This window comes from Pollachius pollachius (assembly GCF_949987615.1).
Source record: "Pollachius pollachius genome assembly, chromosome: 3".
Classification (NCBI taxonomy): Eukaryota; Metazoa; Chordata; class Actinopteri; order Gadiformes; family Gadidae; genus Pollachius; species Pollachius pollachius.
In genome coordinates this window covers 26,507,986-26,523,878 of record NC_136936.1, presented here as the reverse complement: position 1 = coordinate 26,523,878, position 15,893 = coordinate 26,507,986, and the positions used below count along the sequence as shown (strand labels likewise).

The 15,893-nt window shown below is 45.1% G+C and overlaps 1 protein-coding gene across 3 annotated transcripts in view; it reads right to left on the bottom strand.

The window, feature by feature from the left end:
* Positions 1 to 15,893, bottom strand: part of LOC307073690 (unconventional myosin-Ic-like) — a 77,247-nt gene that overhangs the window by 39,683 nt on the left and 21,671 nt on the right. For 2 of the 3 annotated variants that reach the window (XM_079733611.1, XM_079733613.1), the window contains exons 2-7: positions 12,189 to 12,341; positions 11,693 to 11,808; positions 7,337 to 7,535; positions 4,891 to 4,971; positions 4,373 to 4,552; positions 1,223 to 1,321 (exon numbers count right to left, since the gene is read on the bottom strand). In XM_079733611.1, the coding sequence (XP_079589737.1) occupies positions 1,223 to 1,321; positions 4,373 to 4,552; positions 4,891 to 4,971; positions 7,337 to 7,535; positions 11,693 to 11,808; positions 12,189 to 12,341 (828 nt within the window). Of the gene's footprint in view, positions 1 to 1,222; positions 1,322 to 4,372; positions 4,553 to 4,890; positions 4,972 to 7,336; positions 7,536 to 11,692; positions 11,809 to 12,188; positions 12,342 to 13,782; positions 13,890 to 15,893 lie in introns of all 3 variants that reach the window. The other variant, XM_079733612.1, reaches the window with a different exon arrangement.

The following is a 15,893-nucleotide window of genomic DNA, read 5'->3' as shown; positions in this document are numbered from 1 at the left end:
CCTCCATTGACTCCCATTGATTTCCCCGAAAGTGTTGGCGGCCGGTGAATAACATGGGGTTCAATGGGAGAGAGGTGGAAAGTCCTCCTCCGAGTGGGTGTGACTAGCTAAGGGATCTGGATCCCGCCTATGTCTGTTCATAGCGCATGGCTGCGCTATGAACCAATAAGCAGGAGCCCTGGCTGTAGAGCAGCCTGGAGGGAGGGGTTATCCTATCAAGTCTAGGCTATGAAAACCAACAAACCCGCTCAGCCGTATGCCTCGTTTCCACCGAGCGGTGCTCTACTGTTCGTTGTAGTACAGTGCAGATTTTTTAATTTAGTTTTACAAATGAAGGGTAGGTTTGATTTGATTAATTGGCTTTGCATCCTTTCCTTCTGCCCTTGTAGTCCAAGACATGCTGTCCATCAGCTTTTAAAGTACAATGCTGTCACTGGTGGATTTATATCAATTCAAATAATTATCCTTCCCTGCTATTTTGTAGTTCCCCAAAACCCCCTGAAACAACTTGAGTCTCACAAACTTATGCCACCATACGCCACTGACTGAGTGTAAGCAGGCCAATGGCAACCAAGCACACATTCCTTCCTCCCTCACTTTAAAAACCACCAGCCACCACGGATATATATATATATATATATATATATATATTCATATTCATATTCATATTCATATTCATATTCATATTCATATAGGTGTTTGGAGCTGTTATATATATATATATATATATATATATATATATATATATATATATATATATATATATATATATAACAGCTCCAAACACCTATATGAATAACTGTTTTAGAGCAAACAAGGATTACAACTTCTTGCCTCATGAACTGAAGAGAACTTGCCATGTTAATTTAAACCACTGAGTCGAAGATTGTGTTACTTAAAAACATACTAAACAACACTAAATGGCTCCTCCCTCTCATAATAATAGTCCCTTCTGCCCCATGAGTAATGGTTATGTAATGGCTAAGTAATGTTAGATACAAGAACATCAACCTGGTCCAGCGGTGAACTCCTAAAATTGTTTGTACTCACATCCTATCCTCCCCCTCTTTGACAATACAACCATTCCCCACGCCAGACCCGAGCAGGACGCAAATTAAATTAAATTTTATTTGTACAGGCCTTAATCACTATTACAGTGTCAAAGGGCTTAGCAGGCCAAATAATTATGACCCACCCACCGATGCATGCAATTGGTCCTCACCTCCACCTCGTCCTCGTTGAAGCCAATCACAGTCAAGGCTTTCCGCACCTGCTTCCAATCGCTGCGGTCGTTGATGGAGCTGACTTTGGGACAGTTACCCTGGGGAGGACAGACAAACAAGACGAGTTCAGCCTCAGGGCGCCACGCCCTCCTCTCCTCCCGGGAACAAGCCAATCAGAAATCAAGCACCTGTTAGCCCCAGCTCCTCACTGGGGACAGTGGCACGCCTCAATACAGTCGCTCTACAAAGCTTAATTACACTGCTGGAGTGTGTGTGTGTGTGTGTGTGTGTGTGTGTGTGTGTGTGTGTGTGTGTGTGTGTGTGTGTGTGTGTGTGTGTGTGTGTGTGTGTGTGTGTGTGTGTGCGCGTCAGGGATGGAAATTAACACCCACCACACGCCATTTGCGGGTGGATTTGTATGGTGGCGGGTGAATTGTGTCACTTCACCCGCCACTGTGTCGGGTTATACTTTCCAGTCAGGTCTGATCAAATTTGCATATTTAATACATTCGTCATACGGTGCTGCACAGTTCCACAACCATTACTGTCAACATCCGGCCCCCTTCTTCTTCTACGCCTCTTTTGCTGAACTGCGATTGTCAACATCCGGGATAATATACCGGTTACCATAGAGATAATATGCCGGTATCAACATTCGGTATAGTATGCTAGGCTAATTATTGGAAAGAACTACTAGAGAAAGCAATGTTGCGTTTCCTCACTGGAGGAAAGAGAACAGCTGAGGAGAATGTAGGCCAGGTACAGGTGGCGGATGATAGTACTGCTGTCATCCCCATAAAGAAGCGTTGTTTTAATAAGAGATGGCGAACATCGGACAGTGGGCAACTCCGTGACTGGCTGCTGTTTGACGGGACGAACCAGACAATGTTCTGTGCTCTCTGTGTAAACATGCTTCGGATGGCCACAGGTCCAATAGTTATGTGAGTGGGACACAAAACCTAAAATTGGAAGCCGTGAAGGACCACGAGTCCTCAAATAGTCACCTTCACGTTTTAAAAATTGCCAAGGGAAAACCAGCGCCCGAAACCACGACAGCGATGAGGACGCTCGTTAGCCCAGCTTGATAGAATTTCGAAATTGGCTCTACTATTTCGAAATGCACACGCAATTTCCAAAAAGGGAAGGCCATTTCAAGACTTTGAATGGCACGAATGGTAAGTTATTTTTTTATTTTCTATTAGGCCTAATGCAATAGTTTGTTGCTGTCGAAAAACTAGCATGTTGGGTAACCTTAGAGCTCTGCTCACTTGTTTGGCAAACAGCTGCTTCAGTCTGTCAAAACACCCGTCATTCTGGTCAAAACAGATGTCAAGTGTGTGTGCTAAGACGTAGGGCTGTCCCGAATACCATTTTACAGGCTTAGAATACTCGTTGGATATTCCGAGCGAGTTTTCCAATACTCGTTCAAAATAAACATTAATAATTGAACAGTAAAAAAGTCGGAGTTCCTTACTTTGCTGTTGTTCCGTTCCAAATCAGCTGTCATCTGTGCCATCGTAGCCCTTACAGGAGCTTATCAATTCATCCCGTAACGTGCATATAAATCCATACAAAGATCCAATTTTTAGTCGTTTGTGTCCATATTAAATCCATCATTGACTGGGTATTCCTTTGACAAAAGCCAGTCTGTGAATGCGCAATAGCAGGGCTGCATAGCGAACGTACACAAACAGATACGCTAACGAGTTCATATATATATATATATAATTTAATGTATTCTGACGTTTTTCAATGTGTCTTGCACTTATTAAGTCATTGTTTCTTGTACTTGTTTCTTCATGGCCTGTTTTCAAATGTTTAATTTTGAAAGCATAGGCAGAGTATGAGTCTTCCTATACCGAGAGCATACATCTGTTGCATTATAGGGGCAGATTTCATTATACATCTGGTTGAATTGAAGAAATTAAATGGCCAGTGCACTGAAAAAACAAATGTTCCTATTGACTTATGATGGTGTAGCCATGCATGTTTGTTTTTTATTGAAAATATTTTGCATACATGAATTATCCCCAAACTTGTCATCGTAACACCCTTGAAATAAACATGACTTAACATGGCAGATACCTGTGTATTGTTTATCATATGCGGTAAGAGTGTAACATTTTCAACTCAGTTCCTTGTTAGCACCTACTTACAGTAAAAATCACTTCTGATGGAAAAAATGATGTGTATGAAAAACACTTTTCTTATCTATTGCTACTATTATATTGTTTAAAATGTCTGCATATATTTAAAAAATATATAGCATATAAAAAGTGGCTGGTAAAAAAGATGAGTGGCTGGTAGATTTTTAAATCTACCTGCCACAGTGGCTGGTGGGCAAAAAAGTTAATTTCCATCTCTGGTGTGTGTGTGTGTGTCTTATATAATAAAATCTGCACTTCCCCTTCCAATCGAAATGATTAATTATGCACAGCACACAATTCAGCACAGTTTTAAACATGGACCACAGGGTTGCTGACTTAGCCAAATAATGCTAGTTTACGCTTAATCAACATAACTAAAGCTAAATTATGCAAAATTATGCTTGCTTACGCTAACTTGCTGCTAATAAGGTTACTTTTAAAAAGGTACATTGACCTTTTGAAGGTGTTAGTTAAGGCTGACCTTGACCAGGTACTGGTACTGCTGGGGGTTAGTGAAGGAGTTAGCTGACCTTGACCAGGTACTGGTAGGGCTGGGGGTTAGTGAAGGCGTTAGCTGACCTTGACCAGGTACTGGTACTGCTGGGGGTTAGTGAAGGTGTTAGCTGACCATGACCAGGTGCTGCTGGGGGTTAGTGAAGGCGTTAGCTGACCTTGACCAGGTACTGGTACTGCTGGGGGTTAGAGAAGGAGTTAGCTGACCTTGACCAGCTAATGGTAGTGCTGGGGGTTAGAGAAGGTGTGAGCTGACCTTAACCAGGTACTGGTAGTGCTGGGGGTTAGTGAAGGTGTTAGATGACCATGACCAGGTGCTGCTGGGGGTTAGTGAAGGTGTTAGCTGACCTTAACCAGCTAATGGTAGTGCTGGGGGTTAGTGAATGTGTTAGCTGACCTTGACCAGGTACTGCTGGGGGTTAGTGAAGGTGTTAGCTGATATTAACCAGGTACTGGTACTCCTGGGAGTTAGTGAAGGTGTAAGCTGACCTTAACCAGGTACTGGTAGTGCTGGGGGTTCCTCTCCAGGCCCAGCCGCCTCAGCAGGTCCTCCTCTCCGCCCTCGATCAGCTGGTAGAAGATGTGGAAGTTGCGCTCGCCGTGGTTCTGGTGCACCACCCGAGACTTCTCCAGCAGGTAGTTGATGATGTGGCCGCCCACCGGGGCACCCTGCAGGCGGAGGGAAGACGGGGGGTCGCAGAGGGAGGACGGTGCAAGGAAGAGGGGGTGAGGAGGCGTGTGTGGGTGGAGGGGAATACTGGTGTGCACTGTAGTCGTGCAGACAGGGTCTGAGAGGAGCTGCATGGGCCTCGGGCCTTCGTTACTACGGCCCAATGTGTAAACAACAACAACAACACATGAAGTCCAACACAGAAAGATAAGAACAATATAAATGCTTTGATAGATTTGGGAGCCTCTTGGATTAGTAAGCAGTTTAACAATGCGTTGTCCTGTACTACAGAGGATACATGGGATAATTCATGAACAGACAGTCCTCAGGCCTTTACCTTGAAGTCAAACTGGATGTCCATGTACTTGCCAAAGCGGCTTGAGTTGTCGTTTCGCAATGTCTTGGCATTGCCGAAGGCCTGGGATGAGAGAGAGAGGAGGGGTTTCAGATTATAGAAGTGAAACTGTTAAGGTACAAACAAATAATACTACAAAGTGAGCGGAGGAGCAAGGGAGAGGGAGAAGAAGAGGGAGTAAGTGAGCAAGAGAGAGAGAGAGGAGAGGCGTGCTCGTGAGGTGTGTGGGGTCTGTGCTGAGCTCCTGTCCAGGGCAGCAGGTAACATTATGGGCACAGACATACATCATAGACATGGGGTTAGGGTAAAAGGGTAACACTAGAAAATGCATTTCCTGCAGATAATGCAGGTAGTGCTGTAGTGCAAGGTGAGGTTGAAATAATGTTTTAGTAAAGCCACATAGTTAAGACGTAAAGAAATGTTAAATGGCTTAATTCAGCTGAAGGCATTTGAATTTGAGTCTAAATGGAGTAAACAATGTAAACATGCAAACCATTTCAAAAAATGTAAAATGGTTGGAAAAAAATAAAGCGAAGAGTTAAACAAACAGGTAATGTGATCAAGTTTGAAAACAATTGAGATAAAATATTGAATAGCTGTTCTGTTGGCAATTTCCAGCCCAACTATTGACTAAAAAACACCAAAAACCCGGCCAAAATGTAAATTGCCAGAAAACCGATGATCATATATTTCTGCAATGGCAAATACACGAATACACACCTAAACAACCTAATTATTAACTATTGATGTGGTATACAAGGAACCTCTCATCTATTTCTCACACACACAAACCTCACAAGGTCTGTGTAAAGAACACACTGAAAGCATCAGAAAATGGGTCTTCAATGAGATGACATTAATATACAACATACAAAATAGGCATGTAAAAGACCAATGGTGAGCACAATAAACACCTAAATGCAACCGAATTGACTTAATAACTTTTACGTTTACACACACACACACACACACACACACACACACACACACACACACACACACACACACACGCACACACGCACACAGAGAATGTATGTTTTGTTACATGAGCTAAAATAAAACAACCCTCAAAATAATCATGCATAAAATGATTACATTTCTTTTTAACTTTTAACTTCAACTTGAAATAATCTCACTAGAACTAAAAGAACATCAACCGGAGAACTATGTACAGCTATGTAACGTCATGAATCAAATCTCCACTGGCGCAGATGTTTGAGTGACAAGTCTGATGGCCCTCCCTCACCCCTAATTACTATTAGACAGGCAAGCATTGTTTTTAGCATTTAGCTTCTACCGGTAGTAAACCCGGATATGTAGCAAGCACCTAGCCTCTAGTCATATAAACAGGGGTCCCCACAGAGAAACGCCCGATATATAACAATCATGTTTCCAATCTATTAATCATTTTAGCGCAAGTGTAACAAGAAACCCGTAACAATTTAAGCTTGACATTATTTTTCAAGGTTAAATTTTGACATTGTTTAGGCTCCGCAATGGTTAGCTTTCATATCCACCTTAGGAAATAGCCAACTGGAAATATATGAAAATGGGTATGAAATTAAACTTAAAACTGTGAAATTCTGTTTGAATACAGTTGTAGATACAAGTGTGTTGATTTGTTAAACGTTTGAATGAAGGTTAACTGTTCGAAATTGACCAAGTTACGAAGTATGAAGTTGTTGAAGTGTCAGAGAATGGGCGGACGGCTCTGCCATCCTCGCATTGACTCATATTGAATTGACATAATCACATTGAATAATATTTTAAAAGTAGAATATCTTAAAAAGTTGTCTAATTTGTCAGTTTGCTATGTGTCTGTCTGGCAGGGAGTCCGGTTGTCTCCCTGCTCCCCCGCCGAAGCTCCCGCGCCAGAGCTCTGCCGCCGGAGCTCCTGCCGGACTCCCGGAGCTAAGCTGCCGGCAGCTCAGCTCCAGGAATCTGGATCTTCTTGTTGTGGGAGTACCAGAGACATCAGACCGCAGTCTTTATGATTCATAATATCATCCGGAGGCGCACATAATAATAATTAAAATTCCAGTATAATTTAATCCTCTAAATACATCAAATAATTTAGTGAAAGGTCGGAGCATAATCTCGTCTTCACAATGCTGAGTTGAATAGTCCATCTGTCATTCTTCAGCTGATATCTCGCTTTTAAGCGAAAATTTCATCTATATTTTTTCGCATCTTTTATTGGCTACGCGTCCGGTGTGAAAGGAGCCATTTGCTGCTGCAAATATGATAACAGAGAATGTGTGTATCATGTTGTATACTAACCTGTATTGTGTAGTATTGTGTGTACTTCTCCTAGGACTGTGATAGATGGAAATGAGCAAGATGTTATAATGAGGTAGAATACAATTGAACCTTCTCCCCGACCAATAACCTAAATCCAAAGAATGTGCAGAGTGCCCCCTCAGCTCACCTCCAGTACGGGGTTGGACTGCAGCAGCCGGTCCTTGACGGTTTGCACCTGGTCACTGGCAGGGCAGGTGACGGCGTAGTACTGCAGGATCTTCTTGGAGGCCTCTGTCTTGCCTGCCCCGCTCTCGCCAGAGATCAGGATGCATTGATCCCTGCGCTCCGTGCGCATGGAGCGGTATGAGTTGTCCGATGTGGCGTAGCTGTAGAGGGGGGAGACATGTGGGTGTACGTAAAGACTCAGACATAACCCTACACTGGGCATCAAAGATGAAAGGATGTTGAAAAAGGGAATGACAAGAGCAGGGTCGATGCTCAAATACTCCAGCTGAATGATCTTTGTTATAAAACAACCTTACAGTAAACATGTGTATGATCTGCGCCTGTCGAATGCTAACATTTACTCCAATATTGAGCTGCTTTCTGTCTTAATGTGGCCACACCCACTCGCTGTAGTTCCAGCTTTTCATATGTGCCCGAGTTGTTTTTTGCAGCTGAAGGTGCAGGGCAAAGCAAGAGAGCCGCTAGTGCTGTGTGGTAGGGTACGCTGGTGTCTGTCATTTGATAGTCCTCTTCACAGGTCAACACACCCCTGGAGCAGCTAGAGGTCAGGGAAACAATATTTTACTCTGGCCCGGAGCAAAACGTTCAAAATACAATATTTCCGGTATACCGGGGCATTTTATTTATGGGATGGTTGATATTTGTAGCCATCAGCATGAACTACAGATATATATAATACGTAAAAATACTATAAATATATATACCATAGCTGATATATTAAATAATGGGTATTTTATCATCAAAAGAAGAAATAATTATTATAATTGCATTAGAATTGGCTAATTAATCTAAACTCTTTTCATGAAACAATACAGTAGATAATCTTACTACTATACTCTAGGCCTGTCGCACCAGTAACTCAAGTTAGTCATGTGCGCATGTGCCAAGCAGCCTGCAGCTCACACACACACAAACGCATACATACACCACAAGCACGCATATACACACTGCATACACACACCGCACACACACGCACATGTGCACGAACATACACTGAAACGCACACACACCAGTCCCTCCAGAAAAACGTGATAATGTGATCGCATAATTCAAGGCATAATCAGCCAAAGTCTGCATATTCATGCGGGGGCCGCATTTTTTCAAATATGCTTGCGTGATTTCATAATCCCCGCATTTCCGTTGCAAAAAAGTCACATATCTTAGCAGAAAGTTGAAAAATGTTGCGTCTACTTCACACAAGAGCAGCCATTCCCCCCTGTTGCCATGGGAACGTTATGAAGTGACGTAATTACGCGACGTGAACGTCATCGAAAAGCTGCATTTTTCGCAAATTCCCACCATTTTTGCAAGTTCCCGCAATTTCATTGCCTAAAATTGCATAAATATGCCGCATATTTCATTGCATTTTTTAAGAAAACGTGCCGCATATCAAGGATTTTTGGCCACAACAATCACAAAAAAACGCCACATTTTTCTGGAGTGACTGACACGTGCGCACACACACACACGCACGCGCGCACACCGCACGTCAAGACAAAGGCAGCAACACACTCGCCGAGGTAAGAACACACACGCACGTGCACACACCGCAGTAACAGTCGCCCAGGTAAGACGTTATGTTTTTAAGCATAACGGCTCCGCCATCGACACACGTACAGGTAACACACACGCACTTGCACACACCGCAGCGACACTCGCCCAGGTAAGACGTTATGTTTTTAAACATAACGGCTCCGCCATCAACACACGCGCCCAGGTAAGAACACACACGCACACAGCGCAGCGACACACTCGCCCAGGTAAGACGTTATGTTTTTAAACATAACGGCTCCGCCGTCAACAAACTCTCCCAGGTAAGACGTTCTGTCTATAGACTGTAGAAATCGTACTACTATAATAGCAGGCCTGTCGCACCAGTCACTCAAAGTTAAGCAGTCTGCAGCTCATACACACCGCATGCACACGCGCACACACACACACACACGCACGCACGCACACCACATGTCAAGACAAAGGCAGCGACACATACACAGAAGCGCACACAAAGGCGTGCACACACACGCACGCACGCATGCATGCACGCGCACAAACCGCACGTCAAGACAAAGGCAGTGACACACTCGCCGAGGTAATACGTTATGTTTTAAATCAAACGGCTCCGCCATCGACACACACGCAGGTAAGAACACACACGCACATACACACCGCATACACACCGCACAAACATACACAGAAACGCACACACACACACACACATGCACGCGCACACACCGAACATCAACAAAAAGGCCACCACAAGACTACACTTTGTTGCTCAAACTTAATATTACTCCCTCCTTGAGCTTCCCGAAATGTCTTGCGATATTGATATCCCCATTCCCCCCTGCAGATGTTTTGTGTGTATGCTATGTGTGACTTTAGGCTACTGCTGCCTGTCTTGGCCAGGACACTCGAAGAGATGTTTAATCTCAATGATGATTATTATTTTCAACTAACCAATAGTAGTTGCCTTGCATTTTAAAATGTCAATGCACTTTTCAGCTCTGAATAACAGTAAAAGCTATTTAATAATTGATTTGCATGCATAGTATACTACACTTTCCATTGAACAATTACCCCTGTTAATTATAACTAGAGGTTGAGAAAACTCTAGTCCAGTTAAAATGAGGTTTATGGAAACATACAAAGGAAGCCCGATCTCCAAATCTCGACCTCCAGGGGGTTCCTCACAACATTATTCATTTGAGCTAACCTCCTTATCTAAGAAAACAAATAATAAACCAAACTAAATAACAGCCCTCATTCTTGGAAGATTTTCCACTCGGTAATTCCCTTCCACACGTGTATGAAATATAAACAAAGCCCTTTAGGACCAGACATCCCAGAATGCTTCATGTTGCTTCAGCTTTGACTTGAAGCAACAGGCGCTAAAGGCACCAGGGTCAGCCGTGGAATGAGTGTCAGAGTGTTTGTGTGTGTGAGGGTCAGGTCAAGGTCAGAGGAATACCCCTATCTCTCGTTCTTATAGTAAAGGGAGGACAAGTGTTGTGTGTTGGGTACAAGTGTGTACCATCAGGCAACAAACAAACACAGAGAGAGAGAGAGAGAGAGAGAGCGAGAGAGAGAGAGAGAGAGAGAGAGAAGAGAAGTGTTGTGAATCACACACACAGAACCGCAATAACGCAGCAGAGTTTTACAGCCAAACATTAGGCTAGTTGCCAGATGCCATTTACAACTCCTGTAAACAAACACACAATATTTCGATACTCCGTTGAGTAGAGTGGGAAGAGTCTTATTGGAAAGTATTCACACACACACACACACACACACACGTGTGTGTCACCAAACCGCAGAGTGAGATCAGGGTGAAAATGCCTCATCCTGAGGTTCAAAGACGGGTGGAGGGGGAGAAGGATGGAGGGGGAGACGGGTGGAGGGAGAAACGGGTGGCAGGAAGGGACGGGTGGAGGGAGAAACGGGTGGCAGGGAGACAGGTGGAGGGGAGACAGGTGGAGGGAGAGACTGGTGGAGCAGACGGGTGGAGGGGAGATGGGTGGAAGGGAAGAGGGGTGGAGAGGAGATGGGTGGAGAGGGAGATGGGTGGAGAGGGAGATGGCTGGAGGGGAGACGGGTGGAGGTGAGGGGTGGAGGAGGAGACAGGTGGAGGGAGAGACGGCTGGAGCAGACGGGTGGAGGGGCGATGGGTGGAGGGGGAGAGGGGTGGAGGGGAGACAGGTGGAGGGGAGACGGGTGGAGGAGGAGACAGGTGGAGGGAGAGACGGCTGGAGCAGACGGGTGGAGGGGCGATGGGTGGAGGGGGAGAGGGGTGGAGGGGAGACGGGTTGAGGGGAGACGGGTTGAGTGGAGGGGAGAGGGGTGGAGGGGGAGGGGGATGGAGGGGGAGACGGATGGAGAGGGAGACGGGTGGACAGTGAGAGGGGTGGAGGGGAGACGGGTGGAGAGGGAGACGGCTGGAGGTGAGGGGTGTAGAGGAAAGGGTGGAGGGGAGACGGGTGGATGAGAGACGGGTGGAGGGGAGATGGGTGGATGGGGAGACGGGTGGAGGGGAGACAGGTGGAGCAGACCGGTGGAGAGGGAGAAGAGGAGACGGGTAGAGGAGAGATGGGTGGAGGGGGAGACAGGTGGAGGGGAGATGGGTGGAGGGGGAGACGGGTGGAGAGGAGACTGGTGGAGAGGAAACGGGTGGAGGGGAGACGGGTGGAGGGGAGATGGGTGGAGGGGAGATGGGTGGAGGGGGAGACGGGTGGAGAGGAAACGGGTGGAGGGGAGACGGGTGGAGGGGAGACGGGTGGAGGGCAGATGGGTGGAGACTCACATGTGGGGTGAGACCTCGTAGAAGTTGACCCCGCGGTAGCGCTCCATGTGGTTCTTGGTGTAGATCTCCAGGTCCTTGTAGGGGTTCACCGACACCAACACAGAGCTGATGTAGGTCTGAGGAAGAGAGCAGAATCAGTACCCCGTACCCCACTGTCCTCAGGGTCAGGGTCAGTAGAGAACACATTCTTTAATTAATAATCTAAATTCTGATTTGGTTGACTATTCCTACTCACACCCACTTTCATCCTAGCCACACCCATTTCATCCTAACCACACCCACACACCATAACCACATCAACTTACACCCACACACCATAACCAGATCCACTTATACCCTGACCACGCCCAAACACCATAAACACGCCCACTCATACCCTGACCACGCCCACATACCATAACCAGATCCACTCAGCATAACCACGCCCACTCCTACCCTAACCAAGACCACGCCCACCCTAACCACGCCCATTCACACCCTAACCACGCCCACTCACATATATGAGGTTCTCCTTGAAGCGTTTGCGCAGGTTCTCTATGAAGGCTGCCTCGCTTGTGTAGTTCTCCAGCAGGACAAAGTCCTGGACCCCCACCCGGTCTCTAGCCGTCAGGGCTGACTCCATCATGCCCCCCCTGTCGTTTGGCACTACCTGAAAAACACAAGGAGAGGTCATGAAGTATAAACCAACAACACAAGGAGATGTCATGAAGTATAAACCAACAACACAAGAGAAAAGTAACTAAGAGACTGAACTAATGAGTAGGGCCTGACTGATATAACTTTTAGGCACCGAATTGATGCAGATTTTAGGATGCAAAGAAATAGGAAGTTATAATCTACCAATATGTGTACGAACGTTTAATATATATAGCCTTTACATATTTCTATTTTGCTCAAAGCAGTAAAGGAAAACCAAGTTTTAATAAAACACTAGCTATATTATGTACAAATTGTATTAAATCTCTTCAATAACTAAATAAATATGTTCAACAATAAACGTTTAAACAGATAACATTATTTTGAAAAAACCAACAAACGACACAGTCCCAGGCCTTTGGCCCACCTCAACTACAGCACCCATTTAAATAATGTGCAACTCTATTAACAAGCAGACACCGTGGATGACCCACTCCACTGTTTCCTACGGTGAAACAAATATCATCCTTGTGTGTTTGGGCCTCGGTGAAGAGTCTACTGTAGTCTGGTGGCCGCGGCTCCTACCTTCAATCAGAGCTCTAGTGTTTCTGAGAGTTTTGGAGTGGAGTCAAATATTCCTCTGACTTATGACGTCACTAAGGTTCACAAACAGAAAGCAGCAGTCTGGTGCCGAATTCAGCAAGGTTCAGACCTTGGAGCAGGGGGAAAGTTCCAACTGAGCTGTGGTGTTCAGAATAGAGTGAGCCATCACTGGAAAACTTTATGGAAACACTTCTTGGGAGAGGTGTGTGCGTGTGTGTGCGTGTGTGTGCGTGTGCTTGTGCGTGTCATCACTCCACATTCTCTCCCACTGTCAGCCCAACGTCTTCCCAAGCTTATCAAATAATGAAACACCCTGGGCCTAATCTGGAATCCAAAAGTCCTAGCATGTTATAGCGTAACTTCTGCACAGAGCCTGGACTGGAGACAGAAAACCCTAAAGGTTGTTAGAGATAGTGCACAGAAGAAAACTAACTTGCTGGGTGGCTGAATCTTCAGAAGGGGTTATTAATGAGTGTAGTTCTACAGTGACGAGTGTAGTTCTACAGTGAGTTCTAATGTTGTACAAAGTAGACACCCACAAACTATCTGTCATATACAGAAAATGCTACCTCAAAAAGGCCTCATTGGCAATCACAGAAGGTGATTTTTTTTAAAACTCACCATTTAGTAGCACAATTGTGATTAATTACTCTCTAAACAGTGAAAATAAAGCCCTATCCTGCAGAGACCAAAAATAGGACACATGTCACACCTAAAGCGATATCATTTGATATTTGATTGCCCTCATGAGTTATAGTTTTATTGTCACACCAGATCTATAGTCTAAGTCCATACCTCACAGCCCTATTCAGTGCAACACGTTAGTAAAGACAGCAGCAAGGGAGACTTACATCTTTGAGCTGGTGAATGCGTTTGTCCAGTAGATCCTGAGATTTACTCATGAGACTGCGCAGATTCCCCAAATCCATGTCAGAAATAAGCAGCAGATAAGAGCAGACTGGGGAGAAACAGTATAAGACTGTTATAGCGTTCGTAGCATAAGACACCAACTAGAAATGGATCATCTAGGAAGAGATGGGATGAGTCAACACACACACACACACACACACACACACACACACACACACACAGTAAAGCAGGTGCACATGTTGTTGTTATGTCAGACTGCAAATTAGGATCTGGCCTCTGGGGGCATAATAGAGAGAGAGAGGAGCTATTAATTAGCTTGAGGTGAGCCAAATTGAAAAATAGTTATGAACAATCCCATGCAATTGAATGCTCTTAAATTTATAGATTAGACCATTTGGAAAGTCTATAGGAGTTTGGAATACAAATGATTCTTGTTTCAGAGACTGGTTTGCTGCTGGAACAACATACATTATTGTACTGAATTGGTGCCTATATGACATTACATTGTTTGTTCACAGTTAAGCGACCCAATTAATTATAGTGTGAAGGAGTGACTGAGTGACTGAGCGAGTGAGCGAGTGAGCGCGTGCGTGAGTGCTATGGAGAAATTCAGGTCATGACATTTCGGATTGGCTGAATAAAGTAACAGGTTGACCTCACTGGACCACCTACTGGCATCCCCTGGTGCTACTTTGAAGCTATCAAAACCAGCCCTTGATAACATCTGTGCTTGCCTCAGTCAGAGTTGTCCAACATTAACATCTGGTCACTTTTTAAGATATCTTAGACATGACTTCTGCATTTCAGACGGACAGAACTGTGTTGTGAAGAGGTGTGGGCCCACACAGTTGTTTTCGAGGAAACTTTCGACCATCCAGCCTTCCATTGAGTCAGGTCCTCCCTCCTCTTCTCCCCATGCCCCTGCTCTCTCTCCCTCTCTCACCACTGCTCTCTCTCTCTCTCACACACACTGCCTCTGCCCACCACTCCTTCTGAACAGCTTCATGCATCTCTCTCTCTCTCTCTCTCTCTCTGACCTCATTGTTGCTCAATGTCGCCTGTTCAACCTGCTCTTCCTGCATTTGAAAACCAGGACCCCCGCCCTTACGGCTTAATGAGTCTCTCACACACACACACAGGCCATCAGCTCAGTTTATGTAATACTCTTAATCAGCGTATTAGATAAGATGTCATCTCCCAGGTCTACTGGATAAGCAACGCGTCAAGAAGCTACACCCTAACCGGTGGACTGGAGTGTCAATCTTTGTGGGTGAACACTGAACTACAAAATCCACACAGGAGGTCTTCTGAAGCCTAATCAGTCCATAGAAGTCACCAAGGTCACGGCCCCCATGGCTCTTATTAGAAATAATAATGTACGTTATCTAATCAAATAGACACAAACACAGAGTAATTTAGACCTAACCTTGGGTCTGGCAGATGTACACAACACACTACACCACACAACCATTAAACCTTTTACAGATATCACAACACAAGCACTCAAACAATTGACACCACCAACAATCTCACAACATTCCCAAGAATTTTCATTAGCACAACAATGTTTCTGTACTTCCACTCTCTGTGTGCCAAAGAAATCTCTCCTGCCATGCACCACCAGCATACCATTTGCTGCACCCTGCGGGCGAACACACACACACACACACACACACACACACACACACACACACACACACACACACACACACACACACACACCCCTTTAAACACATATCCTTCCATATAAAAACATTTGAACCCCCTATTTTATCTGGTTAATTTAAAGAGCTAGTGTACTGTTACGTATTTTAAGCACATAAGCTGCCCCCACATAGCCACAAGGAAGCAGGATCGAACACACAAGCTGCATTACCTCCACATAGCCACAAGGAAGCAGGATCAAACATATAAGCTGTAATTACTATACATAGCCACAAGGGGAGCAGGACCAACATATAAGCTGCAAAAACTACTCCAGTCACAGATGGCAGCACCTTTAGAGAGGTGAGGAAGCCGGAGCCAATACGTCACATAGGCCACGCCTACTTCACATAGGCCACGCCTACTTGATACAAACGGGGAGTGGGAG